This window comes from Mastigoproctus giganteus, chromosome 7 (genome assembly GCF_048544385.1).
Source record: "Mastigoproctus giganteus isolate SK-2022 chromosome 7, ASM4854438v1, whole genome shotgun sequence".
Classification (NCBI taxonomy): Eukaryota; Metazoa; Arthropoda; class Arachnida; order Uropygi; family Thelyphonidae; genus Mastigoproctus; species Mastigoproctus giganteus.
Window position 1 is genome coordinate 220,852,736 of NC_143581.1, and position 18,066 is coordinate 220,870,801.

Sequence of the window (18,066 nt, forward strand, 5' to 3'; positions counted from 1 at the left end):
GTGAAATTGGGCTCCATTTGCACAGGTCTTTTCAGCTTCTTGCACAATTCTTGATACAACCTTTTGGTCAACAGTCTTAAGAGTAACTTTTGCTGACCCTCATTTGCATGTAATGTTTCTGGTCAAAATTGCTTGGCATAATGCAAAAGAGATTCCAGTTCATCCTGCAGATTTCTCTAATAGTTACTGGCTGATCAGAATGAATTTTTTCCCAAATTTTAGCAACCATTTTTGTTGTTGTTTGAAGAATGACTGATTAACTTCAATGGATCCTTGGCCAATTTGGAAAGGTTTCATCCACTGACGAATGGCAGTGTTAAACAGGCATCACCAAGTGCAGTTTTAGCATCTGGAGATTTCCATTTAATTTTTCTGCTTTCATTTCTGTTACGATTATGACATAAGCTTAGAACGTGTCTGAATTTCAAATGTAAAACTGAACTTTGCCGAAAGGTGGAGAAGTTTACTCAAATACAGGCTTTAGAAAAATTTACACCTGTGTTTTGCTTAAAATTTATAAATGAGTTGGAAGGTTTATATCAAATTCCACATTGGACTTAATTTGACATCTCTTGAAGAAATTGTAAATAGCATGAAATTCTTTCTGGTGCAATATTTAAATTGGGTTTTAATTGATAGGACAACTTGACACATGCCATCACAGGGAAAAACTCACTGAAATGGTTAATTTTTTCCTCCACAGTCTTTTTGCATTTCTCTGTCAGTGGAACTGTCTGCTTCTGCCCTCAATCTTTCATCAACTCTGAAAGAAGCTAAAAAGTTAAAAGGCAAAATCTGAACTATAGGGAGAATGTTATACAATTCTGATGTTATTTTTTACTGAAAGTTGAAAATGTGCATTATTACTGATGAAGAAAAATGGCCATTGACTGTTTCTCTAGTGATTGTCATCTGAAATATTGTGGCATTATATGCATGAAATGTCAGCGTAGTATGTCCATTAACAATGGAATGTTGTGGCACTGCACATTGGTATGAATTTCTGAGTGGCAAAAAAAAAAAAAATTTATTGCCTTTTCAGGCAATTCTTATTCAAAAATTTGAGTGGGTTCTGTCTAAAATTCCCACAACTTATCAATGGTAACACGAAGAACAGAGTAACTTCCTGAATTAGAATTAGATCCAAATCGTTGATACAAATTATATGCTTCACTGAAACAGTGATTTGGATCTAATTGTTCATGCATTAATATTCTGGAAATGTAACAGCTACACACTTATTTCATTCATAAGTCATTCTCCAAGATGTGCGTGTACTATTTATTTAAATTGATAGTGCAAACAGTTTTGGCATCTTTGCTCATTAGACCTTTATTTTAGCATTCTCTTCAATGCTTATCCACTACAGATTCCTAGCCTTTGGAAAATGCTTTGACAGTGGAAAACACTAGCATCTCAAGCTTCACCACAGGCTTCTTGCACTGTATGGAATTTCTGTAGCAATTTTCCTCATGCTAAAATAAAACCTGATTGCAAACTTGTTCCGTAGTTGACCCCCATTTGTAATTGTGTCCTCCCTTGAGAGTATAACTTGTCACTTGTTTGGAGAGAACATTAAAGTCCTATTTAGTCGGGGCTGCAGTTAGCCAGTCTCAGGCATAGGGGCTGCAGTTTTTCTTTGTGAAAATTTGAGTGTTTCAGCCCATGCAACATGCAAACTATCTGAACTGGAATATCATATGTACTGATACACTATGATCAGAGTAGCCAGTGTACCAGAGAATCACCAAAACAACAACTACGCACAACAGTCTACACTTCACTGGGCCTCAGGTTTCACCACTTCAAAGTTTTGAGTGAAGGGAGCATCACTGTTTACTACTGCTTAGCAAATTTTTGCTCACTTTGCCTTGCTGTGGTCCCATTTCAGAATTGCTTATATTATCACCTTAGTAGGAGAACACATACGAGAAGAAATTCCTGCTTTGGTGTGTCAAGGTTAGATTTTTACCTTAGAAATAGAGCAATGCAGTTTCCCTCACTAGTCTTGCTTGTTGTTCCACAGCTGAAGTTTATCCTTGCATGCATCACTGTCAGTATTTGCATGCAAAATTATTTCTGCATGGATCAGTAGCAGAGCAGTTTGTGTTCATGAAAATTTAATGAAGGTCCAGTAAATTTCACTACTATTGAATCATAATTGTTGCACTAGCATTTTGGTAACTGCTCTCCAAATTTGCAAGCAAACTTGGGAGGCTGGTTACTTGCTGAACTGTCTTGATAATGGATACCCAAAGTTGGATCTAAAATATACTAGCAAGGATACAATATTATTTTTATTCTTTCTACTTTAGAGGTTCAATAAACCATTAAAATTCTGTTCAACAAAAAAAAAAAAAAAAAAAAAAAAATTGACTCGTGCGTTGACCTTCAGTTTCAAGATGACTCACTCTTTGATGATTTAATAAAATTTAACACAGCATCATGGAAGTTCAACAAAAGAGAGCATGAGTTATTCAATAGTATTTCAGACCTGCATTCAATAATTTCTGAATTTCCAGGCTTAGTGTATTAAGTTTGAAGATGACTCATTGTAAAATAAATAAATTTCTACTTATTCTCAAGATAAAACTGGTATATAAATTTTTTTTTTTTTTTTTTTTGCTAAGAAAACTCTGTTATTACATTTTAAATTAGAACATTTACTGACAGTGTATGTATAAATTTATAATGGATTTCATCAAAAATAATTTCACTGATATTGTTGTGAATATTAAATAGTTGGATAAATAGATAAATAAAGGATTTTTATATAAAACTTCTTTTAAAACTTTTGGTGGACTATCTAAAGAAATATTCACTATATTAACGCTTTTTTTCTGTGGTTAGATAATGGCTCTGAATAATTTTCATACGGGCAGTGATGACAGCGGATTTCCTCAACTGGATCTCAGTGGGAAATTGATTATTAAAGCCCAGTTAGGAGATGACATTAGGAGAATTCCAATTCACAATGAAGACATCACATATGATGAACTGGTTCTCATGATGCAAAGAGTATTTAGAGGGAGGCTGTCAAGTAATGATGAGGTGATGATCAAGTATAAAGATGAAGGTAATGATCTATTTTGAGAGATAAATGCACTGTATGTATAAAAGGAGCTGTGTTTTTCTTTATCTCAGTAAATAATTAATAATGAAAAAATAGTAATAATTATTAACCTGACAATTAACTGCAAATTTCTATGTAAATAGTAAAAATGTTATAAAACCAAAAGTTTGAAATGTCAATGCTAGATTATTTGATTTCTAAATGATGTAACTTTTGTTTTATTATTATAATGCTTAATATTATTGTACACAAACATGCTACATTTTATAAAATGATATTTCATTTTATTTTTATTATTATTATTATTTTTTATTATTTTTTTCAAATTATAATGTTTTAAAATGCTAAATTGTCAAAGCATTAAATAATAATTTTTTACATTGTGGGTTTTTTTTTTTTCTCCTTTTCTCATGAATATGCATATAGATGGAGATCTGATAACTATTTTTGACAGTTCTGATCTGTCATTTGCCATCCAGTGTAGTCGAATATTAAAGCTTACAATTATTGGTAAGTCATTCATTCCTTATTTGTATAATTACTTTTGCCGCTCTCTAATGATTTATAAATTTAGATATTGCATAGTAATTAAGAGGCATAACTCTAAGCCACTACTGAATACGGAGAATAGGAATTGAAGGAATAAAAGATTGTGTAATGTGCAATTAACTGATTCATAAGAAAGATCTGCATTATAAGAAAAAGAATGCTTACCTTAATTCCACAGATTTTAATTCCTCTCTGATTCAGTACACCAACCCCTTAAATTTAATGGTAGTTATAGCAAGTAATGCAAGTCATTTTCAAAGTAGACATTTCTTATAACAGTGAATCATTGAAGCTGTCTGGTTGCTTTTAACAAACGTTTACTTCCTCGTTCATTTAAGAAAGATTCTGTTAGTTGGCCAAACTTCTTAATAGCAGGGCAAAAAGAATGCTTTAATCCCATGAAGCTTTGAGAGTTGTGATTTGAGGTGCCTAGAGGACCACTCTAGGCACCTCGACTGTGTACTCAGAAGGGTTGTTTGTGAGAAAAAGATTAAGCGTGTTGGCTGCATGGTTAGGATTGTTTGGTATTCTGCTAGGTAAATGAATAATCTGTGTGAAGTCATTAGTAATTGCAAAAGCCTCAGCATCTCGGCCAGCTGGAGTTGTAAACATTAAAATCATCAAGGAAAGTTACTTCACTGTTAGGAAATTTGGACTGGAGAAAGTCAAGTTTCAAAGAGAGGCAGTCAAAGAATTCCAAGTGATTAGTGGAGTTAGGAGAACGATAGAGGCAACAGATGAATTTGACAGCATGTGGTAGAGATATTTTAAGCCAGAGAAGATCGAAAAGAGGAGATTCCAAATTGCTAAGTCTCTGACAGGGAATATCGGAACATACGTGTGCATAAGTACCACCTTTGAAGTGAAAGGAATCGTACAGCGAATAATTAGGACAACTGAGGTGAGCTGTGGTTGAATCAACCGATAACTGGGATTCTATCAGAAAAAGTATATGGGGTTTGGTGGACTAAGTAGAAATGGACATCATTGAGATTGGAACTGAGACCACATATTTGTGAAATGAACAAGGAAGTGTTTGGGAGGTTTAGATCTTTTTTGTATATAAGTTTGTGCTGTTAGTTTGGCAATTCATGATGTATTTAGTAGTAAGAAAAGGCTGGGAGGACATGCTATATGAAGTAATGAAATTTTTGGATGTGGCATGCACATGGCAAGAATATTCCCAGCTCCTTGACATAATGCAGCCTTGATAATGCCCCATATTCACACTACTTGGACTCCCTCCAGTCACCATCTGACAGAGTAGAGGCAACAACATTATACACTAGATGATCTGGAAGCCTCCTAGAGAGTTACCAATAGGTTCGGTCCGGTGGACTATCTAGCAGCTGGCCTGCGAACACCATTTTAGAGCTGTACCCTCAAAATGTAAGGAAGATTGGATCTTGCCATGATGTCCATCATAGCCTCAAAAAACATCAATCTTACTGCATGATGGAAGAGATGTGGGGAGGTTTGCTGGAGCTTTGCTCTGGAGACTAAACATGGGCTCCACCACTTCAGGCCTCCAATAAGCAAAGTGGTGGTATTGTCTGGTAACAGAGGGATGCATTCCTCCGTGTGGTGTGAGCTCCACACCTCTGCCCCTGCTTACACACATTTTTCACCTCTTTACTTCCAAGGTTATATTGAAAAATGACTTGTATAATTTTTGCATCTTGTTTGTTTTATGAGAAATCAATTTGGAGACTTAATAACTTGAAAACACCTGTATATACTGCATTGAATAATAAATAACGATTGGTAAAAATAAACAGCTTTTATTATTCATCAAAAAAATTCCCTGCTTTAATGTTATCAGCTACTTGCTTAATGTTATCAATTTTTGTAAACCCACTGATCACAGGTGGCACACGCTGTATCTATATATTAAATTTGGCATATAATTGCCCATGCTATATTTTTGTTTAAATAGTTCAATACAGAAAACCAAATGTGCTGGAAAAATATTTTCATCACTTAATTTTGAAATTGTTTAGAGTTTACCCATTCCTTTAAAAATTTTCTATATATATAGTAAAGAGGAAGCAAGTGATGTTTAGTCCAAGAGTAGAATGCCTTTTGTAACAAAAACATTCCCAGTTTCAGTAGTTGAACATCTCATACTTCTTTGAATACATCAAACATCATACACTTATTGAAGTTAAGAACAGTCATTTGGAGGAGTATACTGCTTATTATCAACATGTAGTTTTCTTTGTATAATATGATCAACTTCCTCACACACACCACACACACACCTGTTGTCATATGACATCTATGGATAAGTTCAGCTAAGTTACTCCTGGAAAGAATCTTGAATTCCCTCACTTAACCTTAGTTAATTTTTATTTGGGGGGGGGGGGGGCTAACAAATGTTTTCCTGTAATTCATTGAGAACCACTGCTCTCTCACTTAAGTGAATTGAATCTTAAATTGTCTCTCACAAATTGTCGTTCTCCTTCGACACTTCTGGCTTCAATTCCGCTCCATAAGTATGGTTTTGGGGAGATCTGCGATCTTCCTCGGTTTTCTTTATCTGGTGCTCTTTAAGGCTCTCTAGAAAAACTCTTCAAACTCCGTAAACTCTTGAATCTAACCAGCGACTTCCAAATCTCCTCTCACAACTCTGAACGCTCCAAAATCTACCCAAAGAAGCCCTTACAACTCCGAATCCTTTAAAATCTACCCAAAGACTCCTGTTTTCTATCCCCTTTTCATATATATACCCCTGCATCCCCCTTCCTAAGTTTCCCATGACCTGTTCTGATTTCACGGCTTAATTATGTGGGGCCAAGAATTACACTAGGGGACTGTCAACTTTTGGGATTTGACACTACTAAAAATGATATGTTATATGTAGAAGGGAAATCTCATATTTGTGTAGGGCAGTTTCTTTTGTTTTACAATCGCGGTCATCGAACATAAATCGATACACTTTTATGTATGGAATTTTGAAATGACAGTCAATGTTTATCGGATTCGATTGCGTAAGAAATCATGTCTCTTGTTCTGATTACTCACCTTTCTCTGACAAAAGTTGCATTCTCCCCTCATCGTTCTTGGGGCTATTATGTGTTCACTGCCTGCCTGCTATCGGGAGAGGGACCTGATGTCACTAATTGACTGGACACTTAACGGAGGTATAATGTTTCAACTACCGCATCCCCTGGGGCGGTGCTGGTTGCATGTGTGAAAACGAAAGTGAATCGCAACTAATTCCGATGAAGTGAAGCTACTTTAGTTATACAGGCCGCGAAAAAAAGTATAGGGCACTTTGAGGAATAAATGCGTCTTAAAAGCGAGCGAAAGGGATAAAAATGATAGCATTTTTACACCTGTGAATTATTTCATAGAGATACAGAGGGTATGTAGATTAAAATAAAGACCACATCCACATCATGTACAAAATGGATCCTTTGATTTATAACAGAGCTTTTCAATGCAAGATGTTCAAGATTTAGAAAAGGAAATCTACCCAAGAGTGTTTAATTTAAAAAAAAAAAAAAAAAAGAAGTAGAATATGCACTTTAATTGCACTGTGTCAACAAGGTTACAGGAGTGAGCTTTGTGTGGGCCCTCATTGGACAACAGTAGATGACAGCCACAGTCTTTTATCCTCCTCTGATTTTAAAATCTATTTTCATGCTGAAACTATTATAAACTATCTTTACCATTATTAATTCTTAGTAGGCAAGTTTAACATACTTTGAAAGGACCTCAGGGCCCACACACATGCAAAAAAAAAAATATATATATATATATATATATTTTAGTTTGATTGCTTAGATTACTTTAATTTTTTGGTATCTATTTTCTATAGGGTATTAAGGTGTATACGGAACAGGAGATTTAGTTATCGTTTTTAGTCTAACCTATTCCTGGGGGTCTGTAATGGTATTCAAATTATATAATATCTAATGAAGTTAATTATATTTATTTTAACATTAATTATCATTCAATACTAACTAACATTCCCTTACCTGGTCATCTACCCGCTACTTCATCGGGGGCTTTGAGCGGATCGATAGCCAGTTTTAAAGGAATGTCTCATAATTACCCGTTTCTGTTAACTCCTTATCAGTTTTGCCTTAGTAGTGAGATTATTTTGCTCTTTTAGACTATTTATTTAATTGATATATATATATATATATATATATGATACTATCAAAAGGATTCAAATTTAATCCCAGGATTGGGGGAAAAAGTTGGTTTTATTTAGCCATTTGTCTACACTGAGATTCTTGCTTATGTGAAATTTGGTAACTCTAATCTAAGAAAAAAGATATATGTACATAAGGTATTTCTGAAAGGTCTCATCAAACTTCAGAAGCATCTACTGAGCACAGGGATGAAACAGTTCATATGAACATATGTCCTGAAACTCTTCCCTTCTGAGTTTTTGCCAAATTTAGCAAGGGATGGCATTATGAATTTTCATGATAATCACCAATGGGCAGAGGTAACCCTCATTATCACCCATTCTCAGTATTAGCAGCAATTTCATTGGAACTTTTGGGCTAGCATCATTGGTGACTACCTGATGGAAAAAGTGGTTTTACTGTAATATGCCACTACACAAAATGAAAGGATGATAAAAAAAAAAAAAAAAAAACTGGTCGAATTGCACAAGAAATGATTAGCACTAATTTAAAGCAAGTAGTTGTCAACACTTATGCACCAGGTGGGGGGGGGGAAGAGAGAGGGAGAGAGAGAGAGAGAGAGAGAGAGAGAGAGAGAGAGAGAGAGAGAGAGAGTTGTCCAAGGAAGAGTAATGATAACACAGCTTGTAGTTTACCTAACCCATTTAAAAAGCCTTAGGCACTTCAGTCAAGACTTCTTGCAGATGTCTAATTTCTAGACATGACAACTTACATGTGAAAGAATTGAAGTCTTTCTTAGTAGGAGGACACTTTTGTGCTCTTGACTAAACTTGTTACTCTTCCCTGCACTCTTTCCAATAATTATATCCTTCATAAAATGAAGATTCCAAACTTATATTCAAGATGCAGCTTAACCATTGTCTTGTACAATGGGATAATTGCCTCCTTATTCCTGAAAAATTCTTGTATATCATTGACAGAGCCTTGAGTTATGCTAGCAGCCTGTGTACTCTGCTCAGAGGAATTGTTAGACCACAGTTAACTCCAATTCTTTAATATTCTTCACTACTTTGATTCCACCCAAATGTTATTAATGTTAAACATTTATTGAACATCAATTGCCACTTTTCATTCCTGAATACTCACTCAATTTCCCATCTGCAGAAGTTACCACAAATAACTGCTTCTGTACTTCCTCTTTGTCAGTTGTTTCCCATCAATCTCAATTTATCTCAGTTTCTATGCATATCATGTCATATTCTGTGTAAAGCATTACCATCTGGTGAATGCCAAAAACAGATTAATGCCTTTCTCTAATTTGAGGCTAATGCTCTGCTACAAACCAAAACCAAATATTTAGTTGCAAAAAAGCATTTAAAATTTTTTTTTTCTTTTTGAACACAATTAGCCCTTAAATTCTATAACAAATTACCTGCTAATAAGGATTCCTACAAGAACTGCACCAAAAAATAGTAATTACAATTTCTTTTCTTATTGTTCAGAAACAGTGTAGGAATGAACTTCAGCACAGAAACAAAAGGAAAATACATAAAAAAAATTTATGGTGAAATTGCCTAACTTGAACATGGCTGTAGCCTGATTAGTGAGTATTCTGTAAGCAGACTACTCTGTAGAATACATTTTTTCTGGAAATTTGAAAATTTGTAAAAAATGAAAACTTTGTATATAACTCTTTTAAATATTTATTCTTATTTTGACTTAGTTGCATATCATGATTAGTGAGTATTCTGTAAGCAGACTACTCTGTAGAATAAATTTTTTCTGGAAATTTGAAAATTTGTAAAAAATGAAAACTTTGTATATAGCTCTTTTAAATATTTATTCTTATTTTGACTTAGTTGCCTAATATTAGAGTGAAATTATTTCAAAAATAAAATCATGATTAATGAAATTATTATTATTCATGAACTATTGCATCTGAATTCCAGAGAGTAAATTGGATAACGTTGGCTGATATGTGCAATCTACTCCAGTTTTAAAAATCTGGTTTAGTGCTGCCATTTATTATAAACTGTGTGTACAATTAGAAACACAGAAAAAAATAGAGGCACTTACTGGAATATTTCAAGACAAGTCATACATAGGTACATAATTTGAATATACTTGAAACAACCTTGAAAAACATACATACATATTCCTCAAGGCCCACAAATGAAAAAGGTTAAAATGCATATCAGTTTAGAAATTCTTATACCTTGTTATATAATATAACACTAATAAAATTGTGATCATTAAGGAAAGGTTGATTTTGATCTCATTTTACTATAGTAAATGGACAACCTGCTCCTATTGAAACAGACGAGGTGAAACATATTCGTCAGGAACTACAACAAATTCGTGATCGAGTGAATCATCTACTGGATAGATTGGATTTGCAGTCAACAGTTGCTCCTCTTCCATCTGAAGGAAATAGCAAAGGTTAGTATTAAATGTAATTTTGTTAATATAACAAAACTGGTTTTCTAGTTTCTTTAGTGGTTCAAGTAACTCATATTTTAAATTTGTGGTGATTATAAAATAACTTCAAGGAGTTTGAGAGCTTTTCTCTCAAAATACTTTGAAAAGCCTCAACCAATAATCAATTCATTTTTACAAATTAGTAACTGACATTGTAAAATATATGCACAATGAGAACAGTTGAACCAGTGGTGTAATGGGTAAAACGACATTGTTCATTTTTATTGCTTGGGGTATATGAGGTGTAGTAATAAATTTCTGCATGCTTCTGTTGCAGTCATGTTTGACGAGTTTGAAAATAAACGTGACAGGTGCATAACTTCATGCAGTTTCTGCCAGATGCGCACCCTCTCGTCTGCTAGAAATAACTGGAAAAGGGACTCATTCGCCCAGTTGAGGAGTAGTCCTGTGTTGTGGTGTTAGCAACGGGACTCTGGTGGGTCAGTGGCTCCCATAACCTATTACAGCTAATGATCGCCTGATGGTCTTGGTAGAAACATTTCTGGCACCTCCCTTGTTGAAGTCTGCAGTGATTTGTGCCACTGTTGCTCTGCGGTTGGCTGAAACAGTTTGAGACAGACGTCGATGGCCACGTTCACCCACCACCTTTCTCTGCCCACAGTGCTGTCCATGATGAGTTGTTATTCTGGAAATGACATATTCCCGATACTGTCGGGATATCCCGAATCGGGATAGTGCAATTTGTGTACCAACTCCGCAATAGAGTGACCCATGCATCGGGCACCCACTATCATTCCTCTTTCAAAGTCGGTAAACTCACAATGTTTATCCATACTGACATCGAATTACTGTCTACATGAATGCAGTGTACCTATATACCTGCCAAGCTGTGGGTTCATCCACTAGCAAGAGGGGTGACAGCGTTGCATTGCCCAGTTATCCCATGAATTCTGTTCTTTCGTTGAAATTTGTTTATTATACAATTGTAAAATAAAATGCAATATATATATATATATATATATAACTAATGAATGAATTCGTAGAAGATAACTTAAAAGAAATGTAAATCTCGAGTAATCTCAACGTAATAGAGAATGAATATCAGATTGTTTCAATCCACTGTTTCTTAATTACCTCAATTTATTATTATTGGAATATAGCCATTGTAGTATTGTAATTAAGCCCAAGATAAGCTATATATTGTTTCAACCTTTCACTACTACTGGTGATGATTTTTGAAGTCTACTGTTGTTAGTACTGCGTTACTGGTGCTATTAAACAGCAATGCAGTGTATTGGTGCCATTAAGCAGCAATAACAAAAAGAGTAGACCAAATTAGTAAAAGCGGGAGTAATGTAGTACCATTAGTGTTAAAACATCTGTGGGAAAGAATTTATATAAAGTTTTCAGTTTTGATAAGCATGATTAAATTATTGAAAGATTGTTGACAAGTTTCTGTCACTTTGCTAATGATTAATGAATAAATTTCAAGTGAAGATACACTGTTTTTTTTTGTTTTTTTTTTTTTTAATTATACATCAGTGTTCCAAATAGTAGATTTAAAAGGGTAGTTCTACTATAAAAGAGCAGTGCCTGTAGAATGATAACACGTTAGTTAACGTACACAGTATGTTTCAGGCATATTAGTAAATAAATTTGTGTTTTACAATAAAAAACAAAAAGAACAAGAAGCAACAACCGTTTATGTACAAATCGAAAGGAATTCATTTCTGCACATTGCTACATTCAAATTCATTCCTCCAATTAGCACACAGTAAAAAATAATGTCCAGTATTGCAGCTTTAGTATACCATATTTGGATAGCCTATGTGATATGGAAAAAAAATAATAATAAATAATTGCCCGATTTCTATTGTTCTGATTTAAAATTTGGGAAGGCTCAAATCAGCCAAATGTAAAATTTCATGGAAATCCATCCACTGGGAGTCAAGTTATTACATATGTATCCCATTCATTAAAATCAGGATGATTTTAATGAATGGGATACACGTGTAATAACTTGACTCCAAGTGGATGGATCTCATTTGTCAGGCCATCCCATTCATTAAAATCAAGTTGATTTTAATGAATGGTCTGACAAATTTCTCTAAAAGAGCCAATGAAATGTTATGATAGTAATAGTAATAGAGGCATATGATGAAAGAAAGCAAGGCGCCTCCGTAGCCAGGTGGGAAGGAGCAGCAGTGCGTAGCACACGCTTCTTGATTAGACCGGGGTTCAAGCCCGTCACCACCAAATACGGAGGATGCGGAAAGGTCAGGGAATGACCACCGCATATCCCAGAGCAATATGGCCTTAGTTGCTAATGCTCCTAAAAACCAAACAACAACAAACAACAGCAAGAAAGCAAGTGTATGAGCTTATGTAGCATTAGCCAAAAAAAAAATGTACACAACCATTCCCTCTAAATGTTTGTCCAGTTCCTCCTTGAATTTGTTTAAGCTATCAACTTCCACAACGACAGATGGAAGTTTGTTCCAGCAATTAACCACCTGCTGGCTAAAGGCAAATTTTTGCATATCTATTCTACAACTGTCTTTCGTCGATTTAAATTTATGCCCCCTTAGGTTCGTAATCTGAGCAAGTGGAATAATCACATCAGAATTTGGCATGCTCAACCCATTCAAGGCCTTGTACACCTCAGTCGGGTCACTTCGCAGGTGCCTAGTGTCCAGATGCTGCAACTGACCGAATTTAAGCCTCTCCTGGTAAGAGAACCCCTTTGTTCCTCTCACCAGTCTTGTTGCCCTTCTCTGTACTCCTTCTAGCAACTCTACATCCTTCCTAAAATGAGGCCACCAGGTCTGTACACAGTACTCAACGTGTGGCCTGACCATTGCCTTATACAAAGGTATAATCATCTCCTTGTCTCTACCAAAATTCCTGTATATCATTGACAAAACCCCATGACTTGCTCTTGCAGCCTGTCTGCATTGCTCGGAAAACTTTGTATCTGACTGCACAATTACTCCCAGATCTTTTTCATTTTTTACCACCTTAAGTGTAGTACCACACAGTTGGTACGTTCCTTTGGGGTTACTTCTACCCATATGCAGTACTTTGCATTTGTCAATGTTAAACTTCAGTTGCCACTTCTTGGCCCATCTGCCCAAATTGTCTAGATCCTGTTGCATTAGCACACTGCCATTACTGTCATTAACAACCCTGCCATTCTTTGTATCATCTGCAAACTTTGACACTAAGCCTGATATATCTTCATCAATATCATTGATAAATATACAAAACAACAGTGGGCCCAACACCGAACCCTGTGGAACTCCACTAATAACATTAGTCCACGAAGAGCAGCATCCATTGATTACCACCCTCTGTCTTCTCCCACTCAGCCACCCTTTTATCCATTGTAGCAACTTACCCTTAATCCATTCTGCTCCAATTTGTACAGTAGTCTTCCATGCGCAACAGTGTCAAAAGCTGAAATCCAAGTATATGAGCCGACCGGGCTAGCCAGGTGGGTAAAATACCTGCCTGGCAACCGAAAGGTCGCAGGTTCGAATCCCGCCTCGGGCTTGGATCAGAGTAAAATGCAAAAAAACCTTTGGGAGATGCATTATGGCCACAGAAGCCGATGCACCAACAACTAACAAAAAAATAATATAACCAAGTATATGATATCAAAATTATTTTTTGCATCCAGTTCCTTTGTAAGCACATCATAGTATTCAATCAATTTTGTCAGACAGACTTTCCCTTAACAAACCCATGCTGTGTCTGAATTATTGCTGCAGTCTTGTCTAGATGATCCTGCAATGCATCTTTAACCAGTGACTCCATTATTTTACCCAGTACAGAAGTTAAACTAACTGGTCTGTAATTACTTGTCACCCTTCGATACCCCTTTGTGAATTGGGGATACATTTGCACATCTCCAGTCCGTGGATTTATCATCCATTTTACACAATGGATGATAAATCCATCCATTAAAAGTTGAGTTATATGCAGACAAATGGACAAGGTGAAAACAATAGGTGTATTACACATATGCTAACATATCTAATAAATAAAGCTGTGTATAGTTATATCTCATTTAGTTTGGAAATGAATGAATGGAACACAAAAGGTAAGTGTGCTTTTATGAGATTATTTAGCAGCAATCCTAATCTTTGTAAAAAAAAAGTTGAGAAAAGTTAAACTAAGTTGCCGTCCTATGTATTGAACCTAATAAATATCAAATATTCATCGATGTAAAAAAAAATATAAATAAATTTGCATGAAAATAAAGAGCTTGTGAACAATATTCAGAATTAAGAAATGTCAAAACAAGACTGTGTTATATCATTAATCTCAGGAGACATAACATTAATTTAAATGTTTAACCTTGCTATTAATAAAAGAAAAATGTTTACTGGGGAGATTAAATGTAAATAAAATTTTCTGTGCTTACAAAAATGCTTAGTTCTAGTCCAGCGGCTACTAGTATTTAATTTAGTTTGACCTTGCAAACTGGGTATACATGTGACCAGTTTTAAAGTAATAATTTGCATGTTCAAAAATTCATGTCAGAAATGCTATTCATTTATTATTTAAATTATTTTATATGTTAATTTTTTAAGAAATTAACTCAGTGGAAAAGGAAAAAATATTGCAAGGGATAGGATACCGTTGAAACTTAGTTTAATCTGTGATGCTTGGGAGCCCGTTTCAATTTTCTCAAATAAAACACTTAAATCCGCTTCTGATTGAAGGGTGCTGTCATTTCCAGAGAACCTGTTTTCTGTAACTTTTCTATGCAAATGACTGTTGCACTCTTTTACTAGGTTTTATTCATTGCTTGCTTGCTTTAAAGTTGAAGAGGACAACAGTTCATCATTATTTGTTGTGGTAAGCAAGTGGTTAAAGTTTTATTGGTAAGTCAGTAAGGGTACCAGCTGGGTATACATCCTCCATTAACTCTGAAATTTAAGTTCATATTACTGCTCAATATACCCAGAAAAGAACATTTGGCACTACACATTATAATATGGCTAGCATAGCTGCTTATACAGGGTGTCTCAAAAATATTGGTACAAACGTTTAGGGGAGGTAGGTAACCTCTAAAGGAATGTGAATCGCATAGGAACCCATAACTGGAAACATCACGGGAAAGTAGTAGCAGAGGCACAAGAAGCAGAAATGACACAAGACAGTAATTAGTGGCAAACATTTATTTGACATAATATTAACAATGGAGTAAGAGATGGATGCATTTCATGATGTTACAACAGATGCTCGAAGGTTCCACCATGAGATGCGATGCATGCGTGACACCGACGCAGCATGGATTGGCGGACACAGTCGAACACAACTGGAGTTTCTTTGACAGTAGCAACAGCGCAGACGAGTCTCGCCACAAGATCCATTTCCATCTCCACATGCGATTCATACACAATAGATTTGAGGTCCCCCCACAGAAAGAAATCAAGGCTCATTAAATCAGGTGAGCATTGGGGGCCAGGCAACGGCCAATCCATCGACACCCAAAACCCCTGTTCAAATGGTCACGAACACACCTTCCACAATGGGCAGGCGCCCGTCCTGTTGAAACCATATGTTGCGTCTCACATTTGCTGGAACATCGTCAAGTAACCCTGGTAGAACTTGTTCAAGAAAGATCCAATATTTAGCGGAGTTCATGCGGGATGGTAACAGGTATGGGCCGACTAAGCAGTCACCGACCATACCTGCCCACACATTTATTGTGAAGCGATGTTGTACCGCATGGGGGCGCACACCGTGTGGGTTGTCGTGAGCATTGTGCTGATTGAATAAGCCTTCCCGAGTGAAATAAGCCTCATCCGTGAACAAAACATAGGCTGGAAAATTCAAGTCTTGAACACTTTCTTGGAGAAACCACTGCACAAAAGCCACACGTGCAGGATGATCTTGGGGGAGCAGTATCTGAACCCTTTGGAGATGAAAGGGGTGTAAAGAATCATCGTGCCAGACACGCTGTACACTGCAACGAGACACTCCTAAGGCAGAGGTAACGACACGTGTGCTGGTAGTAGGATTATTCTGGACGGCATTCAACACACTTTCTTCCATGGCGGGAGTTTGCATTGAACGTGGTCTGCCTCTAAATGACCCATAATCGCACAAATTTTGATGCACATGCGCAAACAAACGGTGGTCCAGTACATGTCTGTCTGGGAAGCGTTATCCATAAATTCATTGAGCGACTCGTCCATTGCCCTCTGCTAATCCATACACTAGGTGCATGTCTGCCAGCTCACAGTTCGTATATTGATGCATGCTCTTTTGTGCGGTGACTACTGCTTGAATGAGTAAACCAGAAATTTTCCCTCTTGCGAACTGATGAACAGTGCTGTCTACAGACTTACGGTGATGTTTCCTGTTATGGGTTCCTCTGCGATTCACATTCCTCAATTCAATTTATGTATAATAATTCAATTATTATACATAAACAATTATGCATAATAATTGAATAGAAGTGCATGAAACTAAAATGCCAATTGGCCCTCAAATTAGGTACCTAATCTGGGAGAAAACAGAATACTGGTGGTACTAAAGGTAGGGGGTGGGATTAATAACAGCTTTTATGTACTAAAGAGTACAACTGCAAACCGGTGTTTGTTTGCTAAATAAACTGTAATGGAGTTTTTATTTGAAAGTATAAATTTCAATTTAGTGAAAGGATATAAAATATTTTTGTACATTAAACTAAACAACTTGGGCTAAATAATTGGAAATGGCTTCATTTTTGCATAATTTGTAAATGAATTTAAATATAAATTAATAAAATATTTCTGTTATAAATATAATAATAGTAAATTAATATTTTACTACAGCATCTTCATCTACTAATAATGTACCTACTAGAATTAGTCCTAAGGAATTTGATCCATTGACAGCAAAACCTAGTCTGGAAGACCCCACTGCTAACAAAGCTGTATCAGCATCAACACACCAGGAAGGTAAAGTTAGTTTTCTGTGATCCATTTGTGCATTGTACTATCAGTTTCCAAACTATAATTTTCATGTGACAACCTATAAAACTTTCTACACAATGCCAGACAACTTTCTAAAAAAAAAATCTTGAAATATTTACTGGCATATGTCTTTTCATTTTTTTTTTTATAGTAGACACTTTCAATAATTTATGAATAAAGTTAGAACAATTACAAACAATACACACTGTGTGGCTAACTTTAAAGTTTTATAATTGTGACTATAGCAAGTGATATGAATCTGCAGACAGGAGTTATTGTATCATTGATTTTTATTGCTCTCAATGGTTGCTAGTGATATAAATCTGAAAACAGGGTTGTTGAATTAGAAACAGATTGTGAATGGATAAGGTGTGCCTAAAGTGTACTGCTTCAAAATTAGGACTACAGTTAAGTATTTTAATGTTGGTGGACTTTTGGTTATGATAGGATTAGAGTAATTGCAGAGGTTGAAGTGCATAGGAAAGAATGTTTTAAATAAAAGCACCTGAAAAATTAAATCAAAATAAAATTGGGACATTTCTAGAGATTTTTTTTTTTTTTTTTTTGGAGATAAGAGATTATTTGGAATTAAAACATCTTATATTAGAAAGTACACAGATAAACATTCCAATGAAATGTACTTTTTTTTTTTTTTTTTCCAGGTACTCACGCTGTTGTAATATTTTTGACTGGATGTGTTAACTTCTTTCACCACTCTTCAGCCTAAAATCAGAAACCTGACAATTTTTTGTACTTAACAGCATACTTCACAGTTTTGAAGCAGAGAAATTTAAGCTATTCCTGTCCCTTATCTCTTTCCAGTTCTCCAAAAACTGCTTGCTGATTTATGTTCTGGCAGCATTTCAGAGGAGGATATTTTATTATTAAAAATTCTTTGGCATTTTTACCTGGCATATATTTCTTTAATATT

The 18,066-nt window shown here is 35.5% G+C and overlaps 1 protein-coding gene across 2 annotated transcripts in view; it reads left to right on the forward strand.

Moving 5' to 3' along the window:
* LOC150083707 (protein TFG-like) overlaps positions 1–18,066 on the forward strand; it is a 68,757-nt gene that overhangs the window by 17,057 nt on the left and 33,634 nt on the right. For both annotated transcript variants that reach the window (XM_090378138.1, XM_090378139.1), the window contains 4 exons: positions 2,851–3,076; positions 3,500–3,583; positions 10,015–10,164; positions 16,995–17,120. In XM_090378138.1, coding sequence (XP_090234264.1) covers positions 2,854–3,076; positions 3,500–3,583; positions 10,015–10,164; positions 16,995–17,120 — 583 coding nt within the window. In that variant the 5' untranslated portion in view covers positions 2,851–2,853. Of the gene's footprint in view, positions 1–2,850; positions 3,077–3,499; positions 3,584–10,014; positions 10,165–16,994; positions 17,121–18,066 lie in introns of those variants that run through there.